The sequence below is a fragment of the Arvicola amphibius genome, chromosome 7, assembly GCF_903992535.2.
Source record: "Arvicola amphibius chromosome 7, mArvAmp1.2, whole genome shotgun sequence".
In the NCBI taxonomy this organism is placed as follows: Eukaryota; Metazoa; Chordata; class Mammalia; order Rodentia; family Cricetidae; genus Arvicola; species Arvicola amphibius.
This window is the reverse complement of record NC_052053.1, coordinates 94124089-94148028: the sequence shown is the minus strand read 5'-3', so window position 1 is coordinate 94148028 and position 23940 is coordinate 94124089. Positions and strand designations below refer to the sequence as shown.

Sequence of the window (23940 nt, the reverse complement as noted above, 5' to 3'; positions counted from 1 at the left end):
TAGAAGATCATACGCTCACAGCCTGGTTGCATAGCAGTTCTAGGGCAGCCTGGGCAACTCGGCAAGACCCTGGCCCTGGCCCTAGCTAAAAGAGGATGTAACTCACTGATAGAATACTTGTCCAGTATATCCAAGGTCCTGGGTTCAGTCCTCAGCACTGCCGAATAAAAATCGTTTTAAACTTTACTTTTCGTGATGTGTGTGTGTGTGTGTGTCTGTGTGTGTGTGTGTCTGTGTGTGTGTGTCTGTGTGTGTGTGTCTGTGTGTGTGTGTGTCTGTGTGTGTATGTATGTGTGTGTGTGTGTCTGTGTGTGTATGTATGTGTGTGTGTGTCTCTGTGTGTGTGTCTGTATGTGTGTGTGTCTGTGTGTGTGTCTGTGTGTGTGTGTCTGTGTGTATGTATGTGTGTGTGTCTCTGTGTGTGTCTCTGTGTGTGTGTCTGTGTGTGTGTCTCTGTGTGTGTGTGTCTGTGTGTGTGTCTGTGTGTGTCTGTGTGTGTGTGTCTGTGTGTGTGTGTGTGTCTGTGTGTGTGTGTCTGTGTGTGTCTGTGTGTGTGTGTCTGTGTGTGTGTGTCTGTGTGTGTGTGTCTGTGTGTGTCTGTGTGTAGGGTGTGCATGTGAAAGCTGGCGCTCTCAGAGCGGGGAGGTGCGGGATCAGCTCTGGTGTGAGCTGCACTCAGGTCCTCTATGAGAGCAGTACACACTCCTAGCCACCAAGTCCTCAGCCCTCCAACATCTGTATCTGTGAGGTGATCGAATCCGGGTCATTGTTTTTCTAGCATGTTTTTTCAGATTTCTGTGGGTGTGCTCAGCTGGCTCCTCTAACCAACAAGACCCAAGTCGGAAAAGCCAAGGGACTGAGTCCTCAGGACTCTTGTTTCCAAGCTGTGCGTACACAAGTATCCTTTGTTTTGTCTATACCAAACTTCTGGGAGGAGCTGGGTGGTGGCGGCACACACCTTTAATCCCAGCAGGTGGATCTCTGTGAGTTCAAGGCTAGCCTGGTCTGGTTTACAGAGTGAGTTCCGGGACACCCAAGGCTATGCAGAGAAACCTTGTCTCAAAAAACTAAACCAAACAAATGATACTTCTGTTAGGCGTTTAGCTAAAAGGTTAAATGATTTGCGCAAGATCACGCAGGAAATGGGTCAGACCCAGAGCCTTTCCTTTTGTCCTCCTCCGCTGTATTCCTAACCCCAGGCTTTCCCCATCAGCCACCTAGGAAGGGCACAGTTCTGAGCTTCGACAGTCCAGGCCAGCAGTTCTCAACCTGGAGTTCCAACGATCTTTTCACATGGTTACATATCAGATACTTAAAATTGCAATCCATAACAGTAGCAACAATTACAGTTACAACATAGCAATGAAAATAATTTTATGGTTGGGGGTCGCCACAACACGAGGAGCTGTATTAAAGGGCCACGGAGTTAGGAAGGTGGAGAAGCACTGGTCTAGCAGATGCTCCAGGGCTCTTTGGGCTTTGTTCCCACTAAACCACGCATTGGCAATGGTGGGAAGTTGCAGGGGCCCGTCAGAGGCTGCAGACATCCAATATACCACAGGGGAGACAGCTGCATGAGCCAGATGTGCTTTCTCTCGCCCTCTCAGAGACAAAGTATGACTTACAGCTACAGAGCTGGAGACATCACAGCATCCTATCTGGAAGCCAAAGGGAGGGGAGGCTTTGTGTACTGAAGATGGTAGCCAGAGGGGAGGGAAGCTGGAGCCAGGGAACCGTTAAGCCAGCTGGAGATGAGGCTGTGCTGGCAGGTGAGTCATAGATGCTGATGACAGTTGGCTTCCAGAGGATGTGACCCCCGAATTTGCCTACCTGGGACAGGGTACTTCAGTGTCCTTCACAAGAATGAAACCAAGCTAGCTGCTACTCTTTCCCTCACTCTTGGAGACCAGGCTGCCATAGAGTTAAATGGTCCCATCCAAACCCCAGAGAAAATGGCCCTTGTCTCCCATAGAGACAATTATACAAATAATTCTGAGTGCCGGGCATGGTGGTGCATACCTGTAATCCCAGAACCTGGCAGGCGGAGACAGGAAGATTAGAAGTTCTGGGTCAACCTCAATGACAGAGTCCAAGGACAGCCAGAATTATATAAGACACAGTCTCAAAAAATAAATAGAACAAAAAATTGCTGAGCTCTGAGTTCTAGCCATTTAGTCAAAGACTAAAGGGCAGGCCCCGTTCTCAAACTGTTCATAATCTAATAGGAAGGTTAGCGCTCACACAAACATTGTACCTCAAAAAGGATGTTACAGCCTGGTTTAGTGGAGGCAAAACAGAGTAGGCGCCTGGGAGGACATGGGCTTGGAAGGGGCCTGGAGTTAATCTGGGAGCCAAATGCAAGACACATACCCATGATTCCAGGCCTCTGAACAGCTTTTGTGGCTGCAACCTTTCTCATCAAGGACAGTAATGATACTAACATCAGTAGAACTCCTGAGAAAGGTGGTGGGGATTGAGAATGTTATGGCTGAGGAAACTGAGGCCCTAGGAGGTACCCAAAGTCAATCAACTGGAAAGAGTTGGCAGGGAGATGCAAACCCAGCTAAATTCGATCTGTAAGCAACGGCTGCCTCCCAAAGTGAAGTCCTTTCCCAGAGATTCTGGTGGCATCTCTCTCTCTGGTGCCAAGCTTCTAGGCTGTAAAGCCCCTTGGGAGGGCCAGGTTAGGAGAAAGGACACCACACATCTCAGAGTCCTGAAGAATGAGACGAAAGATCCCTAAACCAAGCATCAGGGAGGCGGCCTGCCAGTCAAATGCCTTCTAGGCCTTAGTCTCAGTCCCAAGCCTCTCTGGATTCCTAAGGTTTTCCTCACCCTCACGGGTAAATGAGCTGTTGGTCTGTCCACCACACTCAGATGTTACCTTAGGATCTCAGTGAACCAAGGAGGTTCGTGCTGAGGCCTGGAGGTGACCTAGCTGAATTCCTTCAGTCTCTACATTTATAGCCACGGTGGCTAATGGCACAGCCACTGAGACGCTTCCTCTTTGCTCTCCCTGGTCACAAAACAGTGACTTACGAGTCACTTCCCTTGATTGTGCAACACAAGACTCTTGTGACCATCACTCCGACACACTGAGCAGCCCTGCCACATTGTGGATTTTTACACTTTGATCCATCTGGCAGAGGCACGCGGGTGTACGGGGTGTGGGGAACAGTGAGGCATCTCTCTCACGCTGAGAGCAGGCTGCTGCCGCTGGCCCGCCCTTCTGCTTTGGATCTGGCACACCCAGTGTCTGCCACGTTCAAGGCCAGCAGCCATCCATTTTGCCTGCCGAGTTCCTCCGTGGCCTCACCTGCTGACAGCCAAGAGTTAAGCGGATCCCTTCACCTGCTGGCTGTTTATCTGGGACATAACGGTTTGTGGAGAGGGACCCACCAGAGAGAGCGAGATTTACCTTCTCAGAGCTCCTGGAGGGGAGACTGCCCCGGAAGCTGTGCCCTTACTGTCCACAGGGACAGGCACCTGTGCTCTGTGGCACAGTGTGGGACTCTGGAGGAGCTGGCCAGGCTCTCACACATATCACTCATCCTCTGGTGGGACCCTCAGTCACACAACTCAGAGCCTTGGTTCCTCGGGGTCTTTTCAGCAAACAAACCCCTGGTCTAGAGAGCATGGTAGGTTCCTATGGCAATGGGCCGCTTAGCTGTTTCCATGGCAACCAACACTCAGCCCATCTAGTTGCTAGTCAACTGACAGCTGTAAGTGAATCGGACTGAATTTACACAAGCTGAGGGCTAGGCCCTGGGATCCTCTGGAGAGGAAAAGCTACAGCCACCCTAAATTAACTCAACTCCTCAAGACTTTTAGACAACGTTTAGGGAGAACACAGCCACTTTCTACCCTGGATCGCATCTGTCCACATTTCCAGCGCACAGCCGAGCATCTTGGGCCTTTCACCACAGCACACGCTAGTCTATTCCTGGCTCCATCTCCACTCAGAGAGCTACTGGGGGCAGCGTAGCATGAATTTCAAATGATGCTCATCCTACTGACTTTTCGACCCTCTGCTCCATGTCAGTGTTGTTCCTGGGTACCACACCTTTGTCGCCAAGCCAACCCCCTGTAGGAGCACTGCTCTTGGATCCTCTAAGCACAGGTGCTTGTCCCTACGGACAGTAAGAGAATGGTAATCCAAGATCATCTTGTCTCAGTTGACTTCACCCACTTCAAGTCCTTTCCTATGCCCGGGGCATTCCCAGAGATCACTCCTCTTATCAATCTCTGTGAATCATATATTTTCTCCTTCTTTCCTTCCTGAGACAGGATCTCATGTTGCCCAGGCTGGCCTTGAACTTGCTATGTAGCCAAGGATGACCTTAAACTTAACCTCTAGCCTCTACTACCTAATGCTAGGACTCTGAGCATGTGCCATGCTTAGATTATTTCTTATTATTGTTTGTATTTGGTAAGGACATCAGCTTCCTGTTGTCCTTGTACACAGGTGACAACCTCGGATGTCAGACAGACGTTGTTTGCCACTACATACAACAGGCTAGCTGGTATAGGCATGCTGGGATTATAGCCAGCATTTTTGCAAAGTTTTTCTCCCCAATTTTATTTTAGGGGTACGTGTGTTCTGCCTATATGTTAAGCACTATGTGTGCAAAGCCCGAAGAGGGTGTTGGATCCCCTGGAACTGGAGTTTCAGAGAGCTGTGAGGGGCCATGTGGGTCCTGGAAAGTGACCCCCAGTCCTCTAGAAGAACAGCCATTGCATTAGCCACTGGGCCATCTCTCCAGCCCCACATCTAGCTTTTTAAGTGGGGTCTGGGGATGGAAGGTGAGGTCCTCATACTTGTTTGGCATCCCCAGTCCTCACCTCACTGTGTCTTAAAACACAAACACACACACACACACGATTTCAAAATCAAGCACACAGGACTTCAAATTGTTCTACTTTTGTTGTTTATTTTATCAGCATGAAGATCAGACTATAACAACTGGAGTCTTGAGATCTACTTGCCTTGAATTCATGTGAGGTAGTGGTTCTCAACCTATGGGTCCCAAACCCTTTGGGGGGCGGGGGTCACATATCAGTATTCCGCATATCAGATTTACATTACAATTCGTAACAGTGGCAACAAAAATGATTTTATGGTTGGGGTCACCACAACTTGACTGTACTAAAGGGTCACAGCATTCGGAAGGTTGAGAACCACTGACATAAAAAGAATTGTTCAGAAAGCCGGAGGCTGGCATTGGAAAGTGTAGAACCCTTTGTATACCTAGGAGTCAATGCCTCTGTGTTAATGACTGTGAACTTTCTGTAGAGCTGACCTTTCAAACTAATCCTCCCATGGGAGCCCTACCTATCTCATAACTGCAGGCTCCACTGAGCCTCCCGATGGCTGGTAGGCAAACACTAATAAGCTGCTGGGTCCCCTCCCACTCTGATTATAAGGACACAAGGACATAGGCTAATGGAGCCTTTTGTTTTTCTAATTTTATTCACACGAGGGCAGAGGAGTATGAAATTCGGGGTTGAGAGCTGTTAGCGTCTATGGAGCTGAAAAGGTAAGAAGAATTATGGGAACAGGGAGTCAGAGAACTGAGTTTTCTATTTCTCCTGGCCCCTCGGCAAGTTTCCATACAAAGATGATAGCTTTATTTTTCTGAGGAGACACATCAGCACACATCAGACCGAACCTCCTGATTTTCCTATTTCTAGACAGAAGCAGCCTAGCCCAGAGGCTCCCATTGACAAGAGTGTACACCACATGGCCCGACTCACGTAAGTCTTCCACATGGCCCCATTTCACTGCACTGTCATTGTTCCTGGCCAGTGCATTAGGAAAATCAAACTGAACACGGAGGAATGAAATCATTTAAAGCTCACATTCACAGCTGATTGACTGGCGGAGCCAAAATGTACCCACAGGCAGTTGGAAGCAATGACCTCAGCAGGTAGCTCTTTTGGAGTTCCCGTGACTCTGACTCACAGAGCATCATCCACCTAGGAAAACCAGGGTGGGCTAAGAACACACAACAGATACCATGCAGTGGGTGAGCCGCGCGCTGTTAGTAACTTCATTACTGACCCGCTGCTGTCCCCTGGTGGTTGGCCTGGGAAACTCACAGGTGGGGAAAGCCAAGGATCTAGGCTATGTATGGGGCACACACCTGCATTCCCACATTTAGGAGGCAGAAGCAGGAAGATCAGGAAGTCAAGGTTCTCAGATACATTATAAGTTCAAGACCACCCTGAGCTACACCAGACCTTGTTACAAAAATTTAAAAAAGGACACGACTTCATACAGCAAACTGAGACCCACGACTATACTTCTCACTTCAAGATTTAACCAAGGAACGATTCTGTTATGATGTCTCTCCCCTCTCCCCCAAGACTAGGTCTCATTCAGCCCAGGGTCGCCTTGAACTCATTATGTAGATGGGGTTGGTCTCAAAACATTGCAGCAATCCTCCTGCCTCTGCCTTTCAGTGCTGAGATTATGCGTGTGGCCACCAAGCCTGGTCTGTGTGTGGGGGTGGAGGCAGGGGTGGGAAGATGAGTTCAGGCACGCCTGGAGCTCAGGACCCTCCTGCCTCTTGTGGGCAGGGCCTATTTACTTATTTGAACAGGGTCTCAGTATGCTGCTCAGACTGGCATGAAACTTACAACCCTCCTGCCTCCTCAGAGCCGCTAATCTTTTACTTTTCTGTTTCTAGGCTTCCGGATTAGGGCAGGTGATGTCCCAGTCACCACGCTCCTTCACTCCTCTTCAGGTGTTGCTATTCCTTGTATAGTGTTTGCTGCTCCAACCATGCTTGGCGGTGCAGTGAAGCAAAACAACCGCTCTCTCTCGCTCTCTCGCTCTCTCTCTCTCTCTCTCTCTCTCGCTCTCTCTCTCTCTCAAGACAGGGTTTTTCTGTAGCTTTGGCGCTTGTTATGGAACTCCCTCTGTAGACCAGGCTGGCCTCAAACTCACAGAGATCTGCCTGCCTCCCAAGTACTGGGATTAAAGGCGTGCGCCACACCCACCTTGACAATGTCACTTTCTATGGATAAGGTCCAGTTCATGAAAAAGAAAATGAGGAAAAGAGCAGTTTCCCCTGGGTGCCTGCTTGTGCCAGCCCTGAACACAAGTGCAAGAAAGGCAAGCTATTATTTACCAGAAGGTTCAGTCTCCAGTGCAGAGGGAGGATACAGGTTAATACTGTTTAAAAAAACAAAACAAAACAAGCACCTGCAACCAAGTATCATCTTTAATAAAAGCCTCTGAAGAACAAGAAACAAGAGCTGACCACAAAGAAGAGCGGAAAGTATTCAGAGCCAACTTTCTGCTGCACCTCTCAAACAGTCTCTGGATGCTGGCTGAAGAGCTGCTCACTATTGTTGAAGCATTGGGGCTGAGGGGACTATCAAGACTCAGTAGACTGATTAGCCAGGAGCACGGCACTCAGGAAGGGCTTAAGAGACGAGGAACCTGTAGAGGTAATACCCTCAGCTAGAGAGGAGTCTCTTGGAAGCCATCCTTCACAGCGGATTGATAGCCCTGGGTCAAATGATCTGACATCCCTAAGTAACCTCCTCCCATCCTGCCAACCTTAATCCAAAAGCAAACAGCCATGGAGACAACTCAGCTCCAGTATCCCTCTCCCACTCTGCGGCCTCAACAAAGGCTATTGAGGGGGCTAGAGTTCTGAGTTCTCAAGAGTAAGGTCGCAGATACTTTTATGGAGGTTGAGAGGCATAAGATAGCAGCCTTGAAATTCTGTTCATCTTACGGCACTGGCTTAATTTCAGGTCGGATCTCTCTTCTGTTTCTTCCCTTCCCTCCAGCCATGACCTCTCACCCCACACAGACACAGGGCGCCAAAGAGTTTAGCCTTTGATCTCTACTGGAATCTCCCAGCAGAAGAGGTTTTGCTTTTTGTCATCTTGAAGTTCCCATTTCACCACCAGCTTTATCTGGAAAAAGAAAAGGAATTGGGAAAAATGAAGTCAGAACCTGATTTTTGATCTATAACTGGCTTCAGTATGTACCTTCAATCCTTATTCTTTCTAAATCATATCACCTTGTAGCCCGATTAGGATATGACCTTAATCCAAAGAGTGAGCCAAGTTATACCAATGATGTCATCCAACCTAGTCCAATTTATCAATGTAATTTTTCAAGTGTAATATTTCTTTCCTCTCTCTTCCTCTTCTTTTCTGTTTTTTTTTTCTAAATTTTATTTTATGCGAATAAAGTTTGTCTGAATATATGCACCACGTGTATCCCTGGTACTGGAGTTACAAATGGTTGTGAGCTGCTTCTTGGTGCTGGGAACTGAACCTGGGTCCTCTGCAGAGCAGCCAATGCTTTGACCACTGAGCATCTCTCTAGCTCCTCTTTTCTGCTTTCTTTTTCTTATAAATAATTTATTTGTAATGCATATGTTTGTGTGAGGGTGTTGGATCCCCTGGAACTGGAGTTACAGACAGCGGTGAGCCACCATGTGGGTGCTGGGAATTGAACGGGGATCCTCTGGAAGGGCGGTCAGTGCTCTTCACCGCTGAGCCATCTCTCCAGCCCCTTTCTTTTTCTTTTTTAAAGATGCAGTCTTCATAGCTAATCCAGATTAGCTTTAAATTTACTATGTAGTACGGCCTTAAATTTGTGGCAATCTTTCTACAATTCTGGAATTGTAGGTGGACGAGCACACCTATCAAACGTAATTCTAAAATCCTTCACTTCTCTTTCCTTTCTTCTTCCCTCCCTCCATTTGTTACACAGCTTTACCTGACCCGGAACTTGCTATTGTAACTCAGGCTGGCCTCGAACTTCTGGTCCTCCTATTTCTGCCTCCCGAGCACTAAGATCACAGGTGTGCATTACTGAATTTCACTCTTAGATCAGAGGCATGTAAACAGAGCCTTACAAATATAATAACTTTAAATTTAAATAGCTTCTCACTTATTTCGCAAACTTCTATAGCCCTTTCACTTGAACTGTGAGAACAGAAAATAAAAGCTTAGATCCTTCAGTGTAAAGAAAGTTTCTTCTTAGCTAGGAATGGAAATGCCAAAGCACAAAGGATGGGCCAGAGCAGTTTTCTCAGCCTGAGGGTCGTGACCCCTTTGGGTGGAGGGGTCAAGTGACCCTTTCACAGGCTCACCTATGACCACCAGAAAACTGATATTTACATTATGGTAGCAAAATTACAGTCACAAAATAGCAATGAAAATAATTTTATGGTGTGGTCACCACAACAAGAGGAATTATGTTAAAGGGCTGAAGCACTGGTAAAGTTGAGAACCACTGGTCCACAGACACTTGGAACAGATAATTTCCAGGACAACTACCCTGTGTAACAGAGTTTAAGTTAACTTCCCCCACCCCATTGGCCACTCCTCTCCCAGACTGGCCTGGAATCACTGTACAGCCAGTCCAGGCTGTTTGAATGCACATCAACGTGGCCTCAGCTTTCCAAGTGCTAGGATTATACATGAGCACACACTGCTTATCTTAAGCTGATTTCTGTTCATTTTCTCATTTGATAATCTCAACGATCTCAACTTTGACTTGGTACAGTCAAACTATGAGCTGTGTGGTCACTGTTGTTTGTTTCTGGAGACATAGTCTCACTTCTGCATCGCAGGCAGCCTGGGACTCTGGAGTTCCCTAGATCGTCTAGTGTTGGAGAACATTATTTTAACCATGTAAAGGTGTGTTGCATTTTTTTCTGCTGCTTTTGTTAACAATGAAAAGATGTGTTATATTTGTTTGATTAAATAAAATTAACCTGGGATCGAGGAGCAAGAAAAGAAAAAGGAGAGGGGCTGGAGAAATGGCTCAGTGGTTAAGAGCATTGCCTGCTCTTCCAAAGGTCCTGAGTTCAATTCCCAGCAACCACATGGCGGCTCACAACCATCTGTAATCAGGTCTGGTGCCCTGTTCTGGTCTTCAGGCAGAGAGAATATTGTATACATAATAAATAAATAAATATATTTAAAAAAAAAAAAAGAAAAAGGAGAGAGGACACTAAGGACTAGCTACCAGCCACACAGCCAGCCATGGAGTAGGAAGGAAAGAAAAGTTATACAGGTATAGAAAAAGGTCAGACTGGAGAGATGGCTCAGTGGTTAAGAAATAGAAAAAGATAAAAAAGCCCAGAGACAAAAGGTAGATATGATAACTTAAGAAAAGCTGGCTAGAAATAAGCCTAGCGAAGGTCAGGCTTATTCATAAGCAAGAATAAGCCTCCATATGATTTGGGAGTTGGGTGGCAGGTCCCCTAAAAGAGAGAAGAAAAAAAAAAACAAAACCTAAAAACAGTCTAGGCTGGCTTTCAACCTATAGCAATCCTCCTGCCTAAGCCTTCTAAGTGTTGGAAGTATGAGCTATTGTCCCATCTAATTTTGTAATTTTTTTAGGTAGGTCTCACTACGTAGCCCCGGCTAGCCTTGAACTCAGAGATCCTCCTGTCTCTGCCTGCTGAGTGCTGGGGTTAAAGATGTGCACTAACATGCCTTTTCTTTTTTTAAAAGATTTAATGAGCCACCAGGACTGGTAGCCACCACCGCCTGGCTGGCTAAAATCTTTTAACCCTGTACAGGCTTTGGACTTAGAGACCTGTCTCTAAATCTAAGCACCACTGCATAGGGAGGCCCTGAGTGAGGAACTGGTCTATAAAAATGGCATCCTCGGGTTCCTCAAACTTATCTCCTTCCGCACAGGCCTTTCCCGCTTCACCAGAAATGAGAAGCCCTTTGCCCCAGTCCGGGCTTCTTACTCCCAGCCTCAGCATCTGACCCAGCCCCAGGGCATCACTTACAGAGGGGTATTCACTCTTCACCGGGAGTTTATTCAGGTAGCTGTAGGTCTTGTCTTTCTGGATGGGGCAGTTGATTCCAGATTTACAACCGTCGGGCTCAGGAATGGGGAAGAAGACGGGGAGTCCTGCCAGGATGCCGTACACTGTGGCGGAGCTGTTCTCCGACTGAGTGCCTAGGAAGACAGAGAGTCAGGTGGTGAAGGCGACTGTATTTGCAAATTCTAAGGTAAGTCATCAAATTCACTCTCAAATGCTAGAAGGGCTATAGCAGCAGACTAGAGGCCTCTTCCTTCCAGCATCTCTGTCTTCATGGGTCACCGTTAGCAGCCAGCCCTGGTCCACGTGATAAAGGAGCTGGTTTCTTTCCTTGCTCCCCATCAAGGGAATTAGGCTACTCAGACAAATAACCTTATCTACCACTATAAGGACCACTGGCTCTGCCAGAGTGTACCGTGGGTTTTAAATGCCGGCAGTGACAGGCAATCCTTTAGATACTTTGTACGATTAAAAGAGCTCTTAATCTCTTGGTCCCCTCCAGCCTCTACACTGAAGATAGACAGGAGGGGTAAAGTATTTTCAGATTAGAACAATTAGTCACTGCAGTTCTCAGGCAGGACTGAAGAGATTCTCAAGAGACCGCTCGGCTCCTCCCTCTGACCATCAGGCTATCCAGACAATGTGCCCCAAGGAACTAGAATCACACCCCCTCCAGCCCTGGAAGAGAAAAAATGGAGCCCAAGGTGTCAGCAAAGAAGGAACTTGCCCTTGCGATGCAGGAGATGCAGGAAGGGTAATGGCAACTCGGAGACAGGCCAGGAGCTGAGCATATCGAGGATGAGGCTGGGCCTCCCGTCAGGCTGCCAGGGCCCAGACGTGTACCCCCAAACCTCTAGTAACGTTACGCGCTGTTACGATATTTTGGAGATCCAGGGTACTTGCTGTATTTCAGTCTTTTAATTTTTAATAATAAATGTAAAAGCCTAAAATCAATTTAGTTATTAGGGGAGGGGTGTGAACATGGCACAGCAGATGCGTAGGTCAGAGGACAACATTCAGGAGTCTGCTTTCTCCTTCCACCACGCAGATTCTGGGGTTCAGCTTCAGTCTGTGAGGCTCGGCAACAGTCACCTTTAGCTGTAAGTCATCTCACAAGCTCCTCGTTTTATTTTTTAAAATTTATTTTTACTTCATGTGCATTGGTGTTTTGCCTGCGTTAATATCTGAATGAAGATGTCAGATCCTCTGGGAGTGGAGTTATAGACAGCTGTGAGCTGCCATGTGATGGTGGGATTTGAACCTGGGTCCTCTGCAAGAACAGCCAGTGCTCTTAACCACTGAGTATCATTAATTTTATTTTTATAAAAACACGTTTAGTCAGCATCATAATCAGACTGTTTCTTTTCACGCTCAACAGAACAGCTGAAGAAAGGTATCCATTAAAACCTTTCCCTAGGGGAGAGGGCGCTGGAGAGTACTAGCTGCTCTTCTGGAGGACCCAGGTTTGATTCTTTTTTTTTTTTTTGGTTTTTCGAGACAGGGTTTCCCTGTAGTTTCTAGAGCCTGTCCTGGAACTAGCTCTTGTAGACCAGGCTGGCCTCGAACTCAGAGATCCGCCTGCCTCTGCCTCCCGAGTGCTGGGATTAAAGGCGTGCGCCACCACCGCCCGGCCCAGGTTTGATTCTTAACACCCACATAGTGGCTCCTCGCACCCATAACTCCAGCTCCAGGGGATCCATCACACTCTCCTGGCCTCTGTGAGCACCAGGCACACACGTGCGTACATACATACACGCTGGCAGAAACCTTATACACATAAACCTAAACAAAAACTAAACACCAAAGACAAAACAACAATTATAAAACAGAACAAAACACAAACCCCACCGCTGGGATGCTATCCACCTTTCACAGGACAGAAATTAAAATAACCTGCTCTACAGTTAGTCACAGGCACAGCCCAGACAAACGAGAGATGTCTAAACATGTCTTCTTCGGAGTGGGCCCCGCTTTGCTGAGGTCACAGCTGTTGGAATCCGTGGCTTCCTGGTCACTTGCATGGCTCGCCTCTCCTGCTACGTTTCGTTTCCTGGGAGCGGCTAGACCCTTCTGCCACAGACAGCTGCTGCGGAGCCACATCGTCAGCTTGGTTCTGTGGTTTAGCTAACTACACTTACACCACAGGGGCCAGAGGTTCTGCCTCGAAGTCTCCTCTAGTCAGAGGGCCAATATTTGCAGACAAATTGTTATAGCTTCCAAAATCACCACAGCGTCCACCGTCTCCAAATGGCTTCCATCATTACCAAATCCATTATAGCTGTCCCCCCGCCCCCGCCATCGTATATACTGCCACCACCGAAGCCACCATGACCACTAAAGTTCCCTCCACACCTAAAACCACCACGAGTTTCCAGAACCGCTCTTGACTTTTTGGCTGGATGAAGGACTACCTATTTCTTGCTTCCACAGGGTGTGTCTTACTTCACTGTGTGTATACGCAGGATGGTGCTTTTGAATGGCAGTCTTATCCAAAGGGTCTTGGTTGTTAAAGGTAACAAAAACTAAGTTCCTCTTTTCCTCCATGCCTGTCACTCATGATTTTAATCACTCTGGTCTCAGAGGCGAAGCATGCTCTTCGGTGTCCTCTTCAATACTGACAAAGATCTTTCTCACGGCGAGTGGGACCTGGTCTTTGAGGATCTTCTCCTACCGCAGCTCTTGGACTCCACGAGTCCTCCAGACACCTTATGTGTGTAGTCATGGCTGTGCCCACCTCCTCCACAGCGGTGTAGTGATAAACACAAAGACCTAGAGTGCTGGTGTTTGGGTGAGTGTTCTCTATTGCTCAAATGGCTCCTCACACTCTCGTCAACCGTACTGAAACTCAGAACTAGAAAACAGCTTCTGCAGCTGTTGGAGCGCCTCAGGAGACTTTGTATATTTTTATTATTACTTTTGAGATAGGGTTTCTTTACTCTGGCTGTCCTGGAACTCAGAGGCCCGGCTGGCCTCTGGAGGTTCTCTTGTCTCTGCCTCCCAAGTGTTGGGATTAGGGCTGCGCAGCATTCTGGCTGACTTAGGAGGCCCTTTCTAAGACCTGCTGTCAGGGAGGTGACAACCTCCAGCGATATTTCCTCAGGCTTGTTGACAGACAGAAAGGGGCCCTTATATATTATATATTTTGTATAAGAACTGTGTGAATGTTTGTGGGTGAACCTGGGGTCAGCCTCAAGAAGCCATGCACCTTGTTTTTTGAGAGTCTTCTTACTGGCCCAGGACTTACAGACTCAGCCAGGCTGCCTGCCAGTGAGCCTTGGGAGCTGCCTGTTTCCACCTCCCCAGTGCTGGGGCCACAAGCCTATTTCCAGGATGACCATTCTTGGCATTTTACATGAATTTTGAAAATCGAACTGAGGTCCTCATGTTTTTGGTTTTGTGTTGGGTTTTCGAGACAGCATTTCTCTGGAACTCGCTCCGTAGACCAGGCTGGCCTTGAACTCACTGAGATCTGCCTATTTCTGCTTCCTAAAAGTGCTGGGATTAAAGGTGTGTGCTACTACTGCCTGGCAAGACCCTATTTTTTTAAAGATTTATTTATTTATTATATATGTATACAGTTCTGCCTGCATGTATGCCTGCAGGCCAGAGAGGGCACCAGATCTCATTATAGATGGTTGTGAGCCACCATGTGGTTGCTGGGAAGTGAACTCAGGGACTTTGAAGAGGAGGCAGTGCTCTTAATTGCTGAGCCATCTCTTCAGTCCCTACCTCCATCTTTTAAAATAAAAAAACAAAACAAAACAAAACAAAAAAAAACAGGGTTTCTTTGTGTAGCCCTGGCTGTCTTGGAACTCACTTTGCTGACCAGGCTGGCCTCGAACTCACAGAAGGATATGGCTATTTAGTCCAGGCTACCTTTGAATTCCTCTACCTTCACCCTCCACAGTGCTGTGATTACAGGCATCACCTACATGTGGCTTTTCATTCTTTCTGTGTTGGGCGGCATGGCTTCCACCTAGAATGCTGTGTGTGCGTTCACAGGTGCATATGCAGAGGCCAGAGGAAGGCATCCTGAGCTCTGCCCCACTGCTCTGAGTCTCCAAGGAATACTCTGAGATAGAGGCTCTCACGTCCAGGCTAGTCTTAAAGTCAACTTGACACACAAACTAGAGTCATCTGAAAGGAGGGAACCTCCATAACATCGGGCTGTAAGGCATTTTCTTATTTAGTGATTGATGTGAGAGGGCTCAGCCCATTGTAGGTGGTGCCATCCCCGGGCTGGCGGTGGGTTCTGTAAGAAAGCAGGCTGAGAAAGGAAGCCAGTGAGCAGTGCCCCTCCATCATCTCTGCATCAGCTCCTGCCTCTGTAGACCAGGTTGGCCTCCAGGTTCCTGCTCTGCTTCTTTCAGTAATGAACAGAGATATGGAAGTGTAAGCTGAATAAACCCTTTCTCTCCAACTTGCTTTTTGGTCATGGTGTTTCGCTTCAGCAAAAGAAGCCCTAACTAAGACACTAAACTGGAGCTAGGCTGGTGACCAGCAGGTCCCTATCCTCCAGCCTTTGCACTCACAGTTCTGGACTTACAGGCATGTATGTGGCACACCTACCTTTTTATGTCAGGGCTGGGATCTGAACTCATGTCCTCATGTTTGGGCAATAAGTGATTTTTTCCAACTGAGTCATCTCCCAGCCTTTAGTTTGTTTTTTGTTTTGTTTTGTTTTTTTAAACTAACAAGCTAAGGGGATGGGTGGATCAAGAAAGAAAGTAGGGTGCTCATTCTCCGAGCAGAGAAGTGGGCAGCGCTGAGAACTCTGAGTTCTAGATAGTTCATGGGAGAGCAAACGAGGGAAGGAGTCCAGATAGCTGCTCTGTCCAGAAATAAGCATTTGTACTTGTCTAGATTCTTTACATTTTTTTAAAAAATTAATTTCATTTATGTCTATGTGTGTGTGCACACATTAAGTACGGGTGCCTGTGCAAGCCAGAGGAGGGGCACTGAACGCCCTGGAGCTGGAGTTACGGGTGGGTGGGGGTTGCCTGTGGGTGCTGGGAATCCAACTCAGGTCGTCTTGTTTGTTTGTTTTTTCAGGACAGGGTTTCTCTGTGTAGCTCTGGAGTCTCTCCTGGAACTCACTCTGTAGACCAGGTTGGCCTTGAACTCAGAGATCCACCTGCCTCTGCCTCCCAAGTGCTGGGATTAAAGGCGTGTACCACCACAGCCCAACCTTTCTTCTTCAAAAACAGCAAGCTCTCTTAACTACTGAGTCATCTTCCTCTGGTGCAAATCTGCTGTCTTTAAAGTGTGTGTGTGTGTGTGTGTGTGTGTGCGTGCGCGCGCGCGCGCGCGCGCACAACACAATGCACTTGTAGGAATCAGTTCTCTCCTTTGACTGTGGCTTCTAGGGACTGAACTTAAGTCACCCAGCCTGGTGACAAGTGCCTTTACCCACAGAGTCACTTTACACATACCCTTTCCCCTTTGAGATAAGCCATCAGTTCTCAACCTGTGGGTCTTGACCCATTTTGGGGGTCAAACAACCTTTTCACAGGGGTTGCATATCAGATATCCTGAATATCAGATATTTACATTAAAATTCATAATAGCAAAATTATAGTTATGAAGTAGCAACGAAAATAATTTTATAGTTGTAGGTCATCACAACATGAGGAACTGTATTAAAGGGTCGCAGTGTTAGGAAGGCTGAGAACCACTGAGATAAGATCTCTCTCTGTGGCTGTGGCTAGCCTGGAATTTTCTATAAGAGGCTCCTTTTGGGCTCATGGTTCTTCCACTGCGGCCTGGCTTGAAGGAACATTATGCAGAATGTTAAAGATTTGTTTCTCTCCTCTCTTCACCCCCTTGCTGTCTCAGTCAGGTTTCCAGCACCAGGCTGCATTGGACACAGCAGGAACCCAGCATGAGGACACAGTTGTGGCCCTGAGAGTTTCCTGCTGAGAGACATCACACAGCGAGCCTGGCAGCAGAGAGCTCTCACACAGCTGACTCACAGCGCAGTCTGCACGGCTCCTGGGTTTTGCGTCATCCTCTTATACGTTGTGAAACTACTACAGGATTCTCCCCTCCCCACTTCTAGTCAGAGCTGTAACTTAAAAGCGCTCCTTTCATCAGTCCAGCTCTCCAGGTTTCCTTTGAGAACGTGAAAAGTAATAGCTATGGAGTCAGATTCGGTCCTGTCCAGCAACAAAGTGAATTCTAGTTTTGTGCAGGTCAGAAAGGACGCTGACAAATCCAGCCAACTAAGCCACGGTCCCATCCGCTATATCACAGTTCAGCGTGAACTGAAGGGAAGAGTCACATTTACTCACCACTAGTGAAGGTGACATTGACACTGTAAGACTGGCCTTTGTGCAGCTCACAGGGCTGGGTGGGGCATGGGCTCACATTCACCTCCTTTATAACTCCGACCTTAGAACCTAAAAAAAAAAAAAAAAAAAAAAAAAAAAGATCTGAATAGGAGGAAAAGACTGTGCTGAGGCTGCAGGTGCCTCATGGCCAGGTGAGTTTCTTCTGACTGCTTTCCTGAAACGAAGTCCTTAGGACAAAGTACAGTTAGATTTGGGGCTGGGTAGATGGCTCGAAAGGTAAACAAAGCACTTGCTGCACAGTATGAGGACCCAAGTTTGAATCCCCAGAACCTACCTAAAGCTGGCTGCAGCAGGGGGCATTTGCAATCCCGGCGTTCTTACAGAGAGATGAAGGTAGAGAAAGGGGAATCCTGAAAGCGTGCCAGCCAGCCAGCCTGTAGGATGCTGCCAGCATAGCTGCAAAGAGACCCTTTTCAAACAAGGCAGAAGGCAAGGACCTGCATCTGAGACTTCCTCTGGTCCCTACATGTCCCTAGATGGGCACCTACATCATACCCCGACATCTCCCTCCTCCCTCCCTCATTTCCTCCTTCTCTCTCTCCCTCTCTCTCTCTCTCTCTCTCTCACACACACAAACACAAAAGTCGAGAATCTTGGCACTACTAAAAATCAAACCTATAAACTGAATAAAAAGCAAATTGATTTCTTAGCAAGCAGAATACTAATATTTATCAAATTAAGAAATATAGTGAGACCATGTTTAGACAATACTATATGAAAAGGACTCTATTTTTAAAAAAAAAAAAAAAAAAAAAAGCCAGGCATGGTGGCACATACCTTTAATCCCAGCACTTGGGAGGCAGAGGCTGGTGGATCTCTCTGAATTCCAGGCCAGCCTGGTCTATCAGGACAACCAGAGATACATAATAAAACCCTGTCTCAAAAAAACCAAAAATAAAAAATAAAAACAAAAAACCCTAAATGCTTCCAGATTCTTGTCTTGCTTTTTCTCATTCTCTCCCCCTTTCTTGTGAGGGTACTTAGGGATGAACTTGGGAATCTTTATATTTTGAATTCCTTTTTTTAAAAATTAATTTATTGTGGGTGTACATGCCTATGTTCCACAATGCATGTGTGAAGGTCAGAGGACAATTTTAAGAGCTGTTTCTCAGCCAGGTGGTGGTGGTGTACACCTTTAACTCTAGCACTTGGGAGGCAGGCAGGCAGATCTCGGAGTTTAAGGCCAGCCTGGTCTACAGAGCGAGTTCTAGGACAGCCAGGGTTACAAAAAGAAGCCATGTCTTAAAAAAAAAAAAAAAAGAAAAAGAAAGAAAGAAAAGACAAGAGAAAGAAAAAAAAAGGAAATATAGAGTAACATTAGTGGTCTGGGTTAGTTAGTCAAACTTGATTTTTTAAACCAGTGGCACCTGAACCCCACTGTTTTGAGAGAGAGTGGTGTGTGGAACTAAAGAGGAACCACCATCTCAATCCTGAAAAGAAGCAACAGTTCCCTCCTTAAAGCTGAAGTTCCCCACAGTACTTCTGCTTTCCGGCCAGTCACGTTCTCCAGGCAGCTGCTAAGAGGCTCGCTCAGGGAGTCATGAGTACTCTGGCTCTCACAGGAAGGATCTCAAATCTTGACTAAGCCATTAAACTTTGACTTTTCCCAGAACCAAACAGAGGACGACAGAGGTCAAGATCTTTATAGTTCCAAAAAACACTCAGGGCCCGAGCTGGACGAGGTTGGTCAGTACCTGCAGCTCTTGGACAGCTGAGGCAGGAGCAGCACAGTTTGAGGCCAGCCCTGTTTCAAACAAACAAATGAAAAACAAACTTAGGGCCCAAGCAGGGCTGATTCACTCAGTCAAGATGGTAGCAAGACCAGCTCCACTAACTGGCACAGTAACTGTTCTAGCAGAAGAGAAGGATTTGGAAGAGATACTGGGGGGCTGGAGAGATGGCTCAGAGGTTAAGAGCAATGACTGCTCTTCTGGACATCCTAAGTTCAATTCCCAGCTCACAATCATCTGTAAGCCCTCTTCAGGCATGCAAGTATACATGCAGACAGAACATAGCAAATAAATAAAATCTTAAGAGCTGACTACTTTATTATTCATATCTCTTACCCTCAATTTAAATACGAACCTCTTAGTACACCCCAAAACTGACTGGTGGTTCCTTTGTTATGTTCTTCTTTCCAATACTGCCACACTGAAAAAGTTCCTTTCTCGGCTTTTCAATATTACTTACTCTTTTCAAAAAAAATTTAAGGTCTATTTATTTATTTATTTTTTATTTTTTTTTTTTTTCGAGACAGGGTTTATCTGTGTAGCTCTGGTTGTCTTGGAACTTACTCTGTAGATCAGGCTAGCCTCGATTCATAGAGATCCACCAGCCTCTGCTTCCTGAGGGCTGGGATTAATTGTGCTAGGTTTATTTATTTTCTTGGGTGAGAATATGTTGCCTACACATATGTATATATGCATGGTATCCATGGAGGTCAGAAGAGGGCATTGGATTCCCTAGAACTGGAGTTATGGATGGTTGTGAGCCACCACGAGGGTACTGGGAACCGAACCTGAATCCTCTGAAAGAATGGCAAGTACCCTAAACCACCGAGCCATTCCTCAGGCCTCCTTTACTTGTCTCTTTAACTGGCATTTGAGATGAACGGCCAGGGCCCAGGCTTTCAGCCTACACACTCCAGTACAGTACCAGTTACGAGTACTCCATACTAGATTTCTTTTCCTCGCCAGTAAAATTACCAGGCTAAGGGCTGCACAGTTGCTGGAAATAATATACTTGTAACTACTACTTGTGTTTAAAAAACAATGGTCAGAAACACAAAGGTAATTCAAGCCCGACACTGGCCAGCAGAAAGGGAAAGAATGAGCGAACAGCCTGGCAGTAGTGCCTGTGACAGGGGAGGTTAGCAATGCTTTTCGGAGATACTCCTCAGCTACTGTAACTGAGGGGGCGTAAGGCCTGTCACCTGGGTCTGCTGTCTTCGTGGCCCAGCTTCCTACTGTGCTGCTGCCTGCAGACAAGACACTCAACTTCTGGGGCTGCCCTGAGGGCAGCGAGTCAACAGAGCGACAGATCCGGAACACAGTGGCACCACTGAAGTTGCTGGCTGTGATCACCATTACTTCTGATTCGGTCCAGGAACTAGAACAGCTGCTCTGGCAGGAACGCTAAGCTTCTCGCCTTAAATACACTTCATGGGCCAGCTATGTAGTTACCACGCTAGCTTAGAGCTGTTCAGGCAGACCATGAAACAACAGCGCGTGCACTTGACCCTCTCTCCCTGGGCTCACCCTCAGGCTGGAAGGGTCTCCTCAAAGTCCCTCTTTTATCACACCGATCCATTATTACAGACCCTGAGGATCCGTAAATGACACTCCGCAGTCCCTATCTCCTAGCTTGCTCCCACACCGCACCCTCTGCAGTGTGAGAAGCACCCTCCCACTCCATCCCATGACAGGTGGCCAGGAAAGCTGAAAATTGGTGCTTGTGTCCAGGCTTCAGTGGCCAGCTCTACCTGCTTCTTCAAAGTTGGGTCACATGATCTCATGGGATCAAAGGAAAGGGTACTTACAGTCCTTTTGTGTGGGTTTTTTTTTCTTCCTGCCCCCTGACAAGAGGTTCCCGGACTTCAAATGTCAATAGAACAAACCCCTCAGTTCCCACTGCAAATATTGCACAAGTAGTTCACTGGTTTCCACGTTTCCCGTGAGGAAATTCCACCCCAGGAGAAGGCGGTCACAGAATGGAATACAAAAATTTCTCATCTGGGCCCTGAAATTTTCACTTTGTATTTCCTAATTCAAAATCTGTCACAGGAACCCCCCTTTCTTTTTAAGCTCTCTAGGGCCGAGAGACGGCTCAGCAGGTAAAAGTATTGCTACCAAGGCTGACAACCTGAGTTTCAATTCCTGGGACCCACACAGAGGGAGGAGGAGATCCCTGCAAGCTGTCCTCTGACCTTTACATATATGCTGTGCATGAGTGGGCCCTCCTACATATATATACACAAATAAACAAATAAACAAAATAAATAAAACAGGAAAGACAAGTTCTTCCAAGAGGTATATACCTGCCTTTAAAAAAAATGTAGGCATGATGGCACATGACTTTGAACCCAGCACTTCTTAATGTAGAGGCAGGTAGATCTTTGTGAGTTCAGGCTGGTCCACAAAGCTGTCTCAAACAAACACAAACCACTAACCACAACAAAAGTACTGGAGTCCAAAGTGGTTTGCAGAGACTTATCAGCCTCCTGCTCCCCAGCTGCAGGATTTTAGACAAGTTAGTCCATGTGCTTAGATTGCCTTCCTGTGAAACAGACGGTAAAGAATGAGTTAGTAAAATTAATTTGGTGCCTTCATCCAAGTGCTGGTCCTAAGCTCACAAAGGAGGGGAGGGAGGGAATAGCTCTGTGGATAGAGTGCTTGTCTTGCAAGCAGAAGACCAGAGTTCAATTCCCAGAACCCACATAAAAATTTCAGGTAACAGTGACGCATGCCTTTAATCCCAGCACTCAGGGAGGCAGAGGAAGCCTGGTGTACAGAGCGAGTCCAGGACAGCTGGAGCTACACAGAGAAACCCTCTCTCAAACAAAAAAAAAACCCACTCATGGTGGCACACACATGTAATCCTGACCCTAGAACAGGTGGACAGGAGGATCCCAGGGATCCCTGGTTCCCTGGTTAGCCAATCTAGACTAATGGTGAGCCCTGGCCAGTGAGAGACCATGTCTCAAAAGAAGTGGATGACCACGTCTCAAAAGAAGTGGGTGGTGTTCTTGAGGATGACACCTGAGGGATTGATTGTACTCTGGCTGACACATGCTTGGGTACACATGAACACACACACATCAAAAATAGAATAAAAATTTAAGCAGCTTTTTTTGGTTTTGTTTTTTTCGAGACAGGGTTTCTCTGTGTGGCTTTGGAGCCTGTCTTGGAACTAGCACTGTAGACCAGGCTGGCCTCGAACTCACAGAGATCCTGCCTGCCTCTGCCTCCCAAGTGTTGGGATTAAAGGCATGCACCTCCACTTGGCAAAATTTAAGCAGTTTAACAGAGGGAAAAGCAGCACTTTAAAGGAACAGCCTCTTTTTGCTAGTCTTCTAGTTTAGCATCAGTGAAGGCAGTGGTCCTTAGGGATCCGTCTAAATATGCCCACTTTTGCTTTTGCCTTAACAGAAGTTTTGATAACACATTAGAAACAGTATTAATTCCCTCATCTACCTTTTCGGTAAATATTTATTGAGTAGTTAATATTACCTAGATACTGGCTACAAAGAAGCATACTTAACTTGGTTCCCCATTCACTTGTGTGACTTTAGGAAAGCTTACTTAAGCCACCCCACGCCCACCTCCTCAATAAGAGTTCTCTGTGTGCATGAGGTGGCTGCGGGGAACTGAACTCTCTAGTCTTCTGGAACAGCGGGCACTCTGAACCACTGAGCCATCTCTCCAACCCACCTAATAACTCTTTAGTTCAATGATTCACTGTGGTCTCCAGGTTTTCCTCCTGCTCACATATTTTACAAAATCAGTTTTTGTCTTTCGTTTATCACTGCGCCTTTCCACCTCTAACCCCCGCCCCCCACTGCTCCAGCTTTGCCCCAGCAATTACTTGTATAGCCTGACTGGATGAACTCGGGGTTTCTACCCTCTTTTATATTTTCCAATAGATGGGGTCCAGCGGCAGCGGGAGGGAGTTCGGTGTCACAAGGCATCACTAGAAGTAGGAGTTTTACAGGAGACACGATCATGAAATTCGTTAGCCCAAAGGAAACCCTACTTGGTCGAAGAATTAATTGCGAGAAGGACTGGCTTTTGTCTTGTCAGCAAGAGAAAAGGGGGGCGGGGAAGCTCTGAAAGCCAAACTGGGCTACAAAGTGAGACTGCCTCCTACCCACCCACTCCCACCCCAACCAAGGAGAAAACTTCACATGAACAAAGGAGAAAGGCTAGTGAAGGTGCAAGGAATAAATCAAAAGAAATTCTCCGCCCACCCCCTCAATTCGTGTTGGATGCAGGCTCGCTGTCTACCCTATTGTTTTATTTTTGCTTTTATTTATTTATTTTTTCAGGCAGGTCTCGCTACATAGTCCAGGCCAGCCTTGAATTAGCAACCCTCCTGTCTCCACTCCGTCGAGAGCTGAGACTACGTGCCGGCTTGAATGATGTCCACCCAACAAACTTTAGAGAACTTCAGCCTTGAAAGTGTAGAAATTACCCCAAAACACGCGTGGCAAGGAGAGTCTAAGTTGTACGGAGGGTTAAGTTTCAATCAAGGCTGGTGGTACCTTCGGACCCAACCCAGCCCGTTCCACCCTGGGTCTGCGGCTGAGCCCCCACGTTCTAGTAACCCGCCCAATCCAGCCCGCGGGTCTCCTCGAGTGGGCTCAGTGCTCACCGCAGTCCTTGAAGCGCAGGGGCTCGGCCCGGGTGGCGGCGGCGAGCGCCAGCAGCAGGATCGTGCAGGCCAGGAAACGCATGGTGGATGAGAACGCTCCGCAATCTAGGAAGGAAAATGCAGCTGCGGCAGTCACAAGATAAACTTGTCACGGCGGACCGAGGGAGGAGCCGGGTCAGGCCACTTGTGACCAGTCACCAGCGAAGGTCCGCCCGAGCCCCGCCCGGGGCTCCAGGGCGCCTGGCGTACAGCTTGCCCTTTATCTCCGCCCATCCCTTCCCCTCCCAGGCACGGCCTGCGGAGATCCCGCTCTTCTTTGCGGTCGTCCCACCCTATTGGTACCGCCCCGAGTCGGCAATTGGAAGTATTTTCAGCCAATCAAAATCCTCTTATCTCGTTATCCA

General features: G+C 47.3%; 1 protein-coding gene across 1 annotated transcript; it reads right to left on the bottom strand.

The window, feature by feature from the left end:
* Window positions 1–7208: 7208 nt before the first annotated feature.
* On the bottom strand, window positions 7209–23703 carry Npc2 (NPC intracellular cholesterol transporter 2). Its single transcript, XM_038337935.1, has 4 exons — window positions 23537–23703; window positions 17108–17215; window positions 10782–10954; window positions 7209–7932 (listed from the first exon to the last, which is right to left on the bottom strand). The coding sequence occupies exons 1-4, from the start codon at window positions 23616–23618 to the stop codon at window positions 7846–7848; spliced, it is 450 nt and encodes a 149-aa protein (XP_038193863.1). The 5' UTR covers window positions 23619–23703; the 3' UTR covers window positions 7209–7845.
* Window positions 23704–23940: the final 237 nt, after the last annotated feature.